Consider the following 4,841-nt stretch of genomic DNA (forward strand, 5'->3'; position numbering starts at 1 on the left):
TCCTATCATTTGCAGATGATCTGATAGAAGGTATTCAACTTCGTTGTCATGGCAAAGTTACAGAGGATGTAACAACATTTACGGAAGAAACTCCAAGTGTCCCTGCCTCCTGGCCGAACAGCTGTGAAAGTCCATATACTGGTTTGAGATGTGAATTCAAACAATGCCAATCACTGGATGACGATGGAAGGTCAGAATGGCCATGCGAAAAATTGACATGAATCACTAATGATGTCATCTTTAGCTTTATTACATTGTAATTTTATATTCAACATACACTATACGCTGTTGTTCATTGCGCAGTCGGAACTACAACCAGCTGTTGTCGACTTCGTCAAGTCTTATAACCTTCATGTCCTCATTCTTAAAGGGACAAAGTCGGCCATTTTTCATGAATTTTGTTTGATATGAGATACTACTTATATTGTTTGATATGTTGAAAGATACTGAATGAATGGGTGACCATGCATATATTCGACCCCGGTTTTAGACAAATTATATGAAACCATGGCGAAAATGAATTAATGGTCATGACCATTAATTCATTTTTGCGATGGTTTCATGTATCGTGTCTAAAACCGGGGTTGAATATATGCATGGTCACCCATTCATTCAGTATCTTTCAACATGTCAAACAATATAAGTAGTATTTCATATCAAACAAAATTCATGAAAAATGGCCGACTTTGTCATTTTAAAGGGAATATTCTTGTTTTTATGAATTCTTTTATGAATTATATTCGATATAAAAGTCGTTTGTATCGGTTGACTATTTTAAGCGTGGTAACATACTGGTCAACTCTAGACAACTTGCAGCCTGCTTGCGCCAAGGCAAGATTTAAGCTTTAAGTGATCCATTTTAGGCTCTGTACAATGAATCAGTTTCAATGCACATGCCTCACCGTGCACGGCTGTATCTACATTGTTACACAAAATTTGGAAGTCAGGCAAGCTGTAATGTTGTAATGAGATCTCGGTTGGCAGCGCTTTTCATCTAGATTAGGATAGCAACTTTGCTTATATCGTTGAAATGTTCATTTTTCACTGGGAACTAAGTTGGAATGTTGCAGTTAATATCTTTCAGAGGTTACATAGATAATCACCTGCCTGCATTCAGCAAGGTTTAAATTTTTGACAATTTCAGGTCAATTATCAACCATATTTGTATACTGAGTGACTTTACGGAAGTATTCCTGTTGTCACGCTTTATTTTTACATTCGACAACATCTCTCAGGTCAGGAAATTTGCTCAACGAGAGGTACCAACACTACTACACAGGGAAGACGTAAAGTTGAAGTGGATGAAGTTTATTGATATACAGTCAAGTGGGACCAATGATAAGTCTGCAAGGCCAGGGGACGCGTAGACTGCTAAAAGTCTAAGCCTCCCCCACAAAGTCTTAAGTCTGAAGTCAAGACTGCAAAAGTATCCAAAAGCCTCCGAAAGCCTCTGAACGGTTTTGAAAGTCCCAAATTTCTACGAAAGTCCTCGAAAGTCTACCTATACACATCGAACCTTTACATTATATAGACAATGTTAAAGGCGCATCCGAACATGTAAAATACATCATAGGAAGTAATCGTACATTGGCTAAAAAGTATCGAAACTACTTGATTGGATAAGAAATGAAATTCTTGATTGGAAGAAAGTTTTATTATATACATAATTAGTTTGCCGATAGGGCATACCAACCAAGTTGAACGCATTTTAGTATTTTATATTCTTGTGACGAAATGCCGACTTCTAAAATAGTAGTCATTAAAGTTACAAGGTCAAGATCTGTGGAGCCAGAATCCGACTATATATGTATGAGCTATTGTTTCATTAGAAAGTTAATGAAATGTTGACAAAATTGATGTAACCATAGTTGTCATTTGTTTTAACCCTTTGAGCGCAAAAGTCAATTTTATTTTGCCTTTATAAAACATAACCCAAGCAAATTTTTCATGGCCAAACATTTTTTCACATTTTCCCCAAAGTTTTGATCAAAAAGGCTATGAAAAGTGCTGACCATTTGGTCCAAAATTATGAAAAAAATTACATAAAAAATCATCAAAGTGGTTAAATATTGAGCAAAAATTACGAGGGAAACATTACTGATCTCAATAGGTTAAGTGTCCATTCGAGTACCAGTACCGTTGTCAATGTCAGTAAAACATCTTTTGTCCATACTTAGTGAAAAGTAAAACTGCTGGTTGTTTTCCAGTTTCTTTTAATTGGCTTATCGGTAACCGCATTGTATGTTCATTAACACATTGGCCATGATACTTGAGTTAATAAAAAGACACACCAGAGTGAATCAAAGAAAGAGCTTCCTCGTTTAGACTGTCTACATTTGTTTGCATTCCCACCCATCTGGTAGAATGTTCGCCATAGAATTAACGGAATTATACATACATAATTCAAAGACTTTTACCTGAAAAATTACAATCGTAACACTGCGTATATTCTTGATATCATAAAAAAGGTAAACAAAGTTTGACTCTATCCGTTGAATATCTCTGCTCAAGGTCTGATTGTCAACCAAAATCTTAATAGTACTGCTGCAAACACCTACGAGGAAAGAGTCTCTCTTCAGAAATTGCGAATATACTTATGTTTTTTTCGGAGTCAGGTAGTTGAGGTCTGAAGCAACACATATTACTCTACGGAAAAATGTACTTCACAGTTATTTAGAAGAGCACCATGGTGACAGTTTTCTGTCTACGGATGATTAATTTATTTATTAATTACAAGGATTTTATGAGCTACAGGCGTAGGATATTAATTGTCAACGTGTTCCGATAGATCTATTCATAGACCCTCGGTAAAAACTCAACGGTTCATGGTCTCATTAAACGCTAAAGTCCCCGACTGCCTTTGATGTTCGATTTTGAAACATTCGACAGGGAATTTTAGGTTTTTAAAGAGGCGCACGCGCGTTGATTATTTCCAAATATATATGAAGTGCTCAGGTCCACACTGATCTTTTCTAGAAGTTTTGACCTCGACTTTTATCGTGAAATGCAGCGCTACAAGCATGATTGGAATTGTGGTCCTCGACTCTACATAAAGTCATTTTGTCCTGAAAAGAGAGTCTGTCGGGAAGATATCAAAACAAGAGATCTCATACTTGTAAGAGTTTGAATCAGAGGTTTCAGTTGTTGAGCAATTGCATTTCAAACACCGCCCTAGCCACCGATGTAACCCTGATAAGCACACTATTTATCTGGGTTGCCTACATTCAAAGAATGTTCTGATAGTCTGTTCAGGTCAGATAGTCAGGGTGTACATTTAGGCCTTGAAAATTAGAGCGACAATTTCAAAGCACATATATCATTGAATTGAGGGGGGGGCCAATAGTCAACACTTCTGGCAAAATGCTGATGTCAAAAAACAACAACATACTACCACATCTAAAATCTGTGGGGCACAACGCTCAAAAATAAGTGTTTACGTGGGACCAAAAGTCGACGGGGATCAAATGTCTACGTTTTACAAAGATTACGTTGGGCAAAAGTTCATGCGCGGTACAAATGGCCGTACTCTTTCTGTGCCTGTACTGCCCACAGAATATTCGTCTAAAAGCATTCGACTTAATGCAAGCAAACCGTCACTGATGCAAACTGTAAGAATAATTCTACTGGTTGCATCAGGGAGTTTGCCGCATTGAGTTGAATGCCTGTGATATCGACATGTCCGATGATGAACATCAGTGCCCTACTGACCCTGGTACTACATGTGGTAAACAAATTTCTGGCCATCATTCTCTGCTTTAACAGTGATTTCTCGATCGAAAAATTCGTTCTGTGAAACGAGGAAATGATTTTTCCAATCACCAACTTGACCTTTGCGTAAATGTCGTACACTACTCACAAAGAATGTTCGTCTGCGTTCGACGAAACTCGTCTGTAGAATTCGACACCTTGACTCATGGAAGTGAAACTACACTCTTTCACAACGTCATCGAGTTCTTCATCTGACTTTGGCCGATTCAAAAAATCGGCCACTTTGGCCAAGACAGACTTCGAATCTTTCTTCATGTTTTCAAATGTCACATGAAGTACATTATCTTCCAGACCAAAGCGTCGCCATCCTAACACGTGATCAAGCCATGATCCAAACCGAACTTTGCCATCCACGAAGGCACGTATCCACTCATCCCAGTTCAAATCCATACCGGCCCAAGGTATACCCTGCGTATAATGGTAGTAAGACACACAGACGTCTTTTGGATTTCTGGCGATATAAATGATTTTGCATTTCTTCTCACTGTCTTGCCAAGCCCTTGGAAACAACTGGAATGGCAGATGACAGAAGAGCAAACGTGGGGAAGGCATGGCGTGCAATGATTCTTTCATAGCCTTGGCATGTTTACCATAACTTCCAGGTACATCGTCAGCGTCTTCGTAAAATTGGTCAAGCCTGACAACCTTGTTGGAAGCCGGTAACAACAGATTTAGGTCGGTGTACAGACTGCTAAGCAAATTCAACATCCAAAATGTACCTGACTTCGGGTACGTCAGAACAACAACGTCGTCTGGCCTGATATCCCACTGGTCCATAGGATTAGATTTTACAGTTTCGATGTTGTAAACACAATTCGGGAAATAGCAACCGCGGTAGAAGAAACCAGACCACTCCTTCGCCATTTTGTCACTTCTAACGGCCGTAGGGAAGCCGTGTCCTTAAAATGTCCCAAGTAGCCTACTTTGATGAGCTAGGTGACCGGAAGAAATTTTGTACACTGTAGTGCGTAGGTTTATGGCATGGTGATAGACAAAGTGCCAAACAAACCCAATATAGCTAATTATATTTCCATGCCCCGCCCGTCGCATTTTGATTGGTCGAGCTGAACTGC

The 4,841-nt window shown here is 38.9% G+C and overlaps 1 protein-coding gene across 1 annotated transcript; it reads right to left on the reverse strand.

The window, feature by feature from the left end:
* Nucleotides 1–3,670: 3,670 nt before the first annotated feature.
* On the reverse strand, nt 3,671–4,632 carry LOC139124404 (sulfotransferase 2B1-like). Its single transcript, XM_070690537.1, has 2 exons — nt 4,048–4,632; nt 3,671–3,889 (listed from the first exon to the last, which is right to left on the reverse strand). The coding sequence occupies exons 1-2, from the start codon at nt 4,630–4,632 to the stop codon at nt 3,716–3,718; spliced, it is 759 nt and encodes a 252-aa protein (XP_070546638.1). The 3' UTR covers nt 3,671–3,715.
* Between the last annotated feature and the right edge of the window lie 209 nt (nt 4,633–4,841).

Source organism: Ptychodera flava, assembly GCF_041260155.1.
Source record: "Ptychodera flava strain L36383 chromosome 23 unlocalized genomic scaffold, AS_Pfla_20210202 Scaffold_24__1_contigs__length_23054250_pilon, whole genome shotgun sequence".
NCBI lineage: Eukaryota > Metazoa > Hemichordata > Enteropneusta > Ptychoderidae > Ptychodera > Ptychodera flava.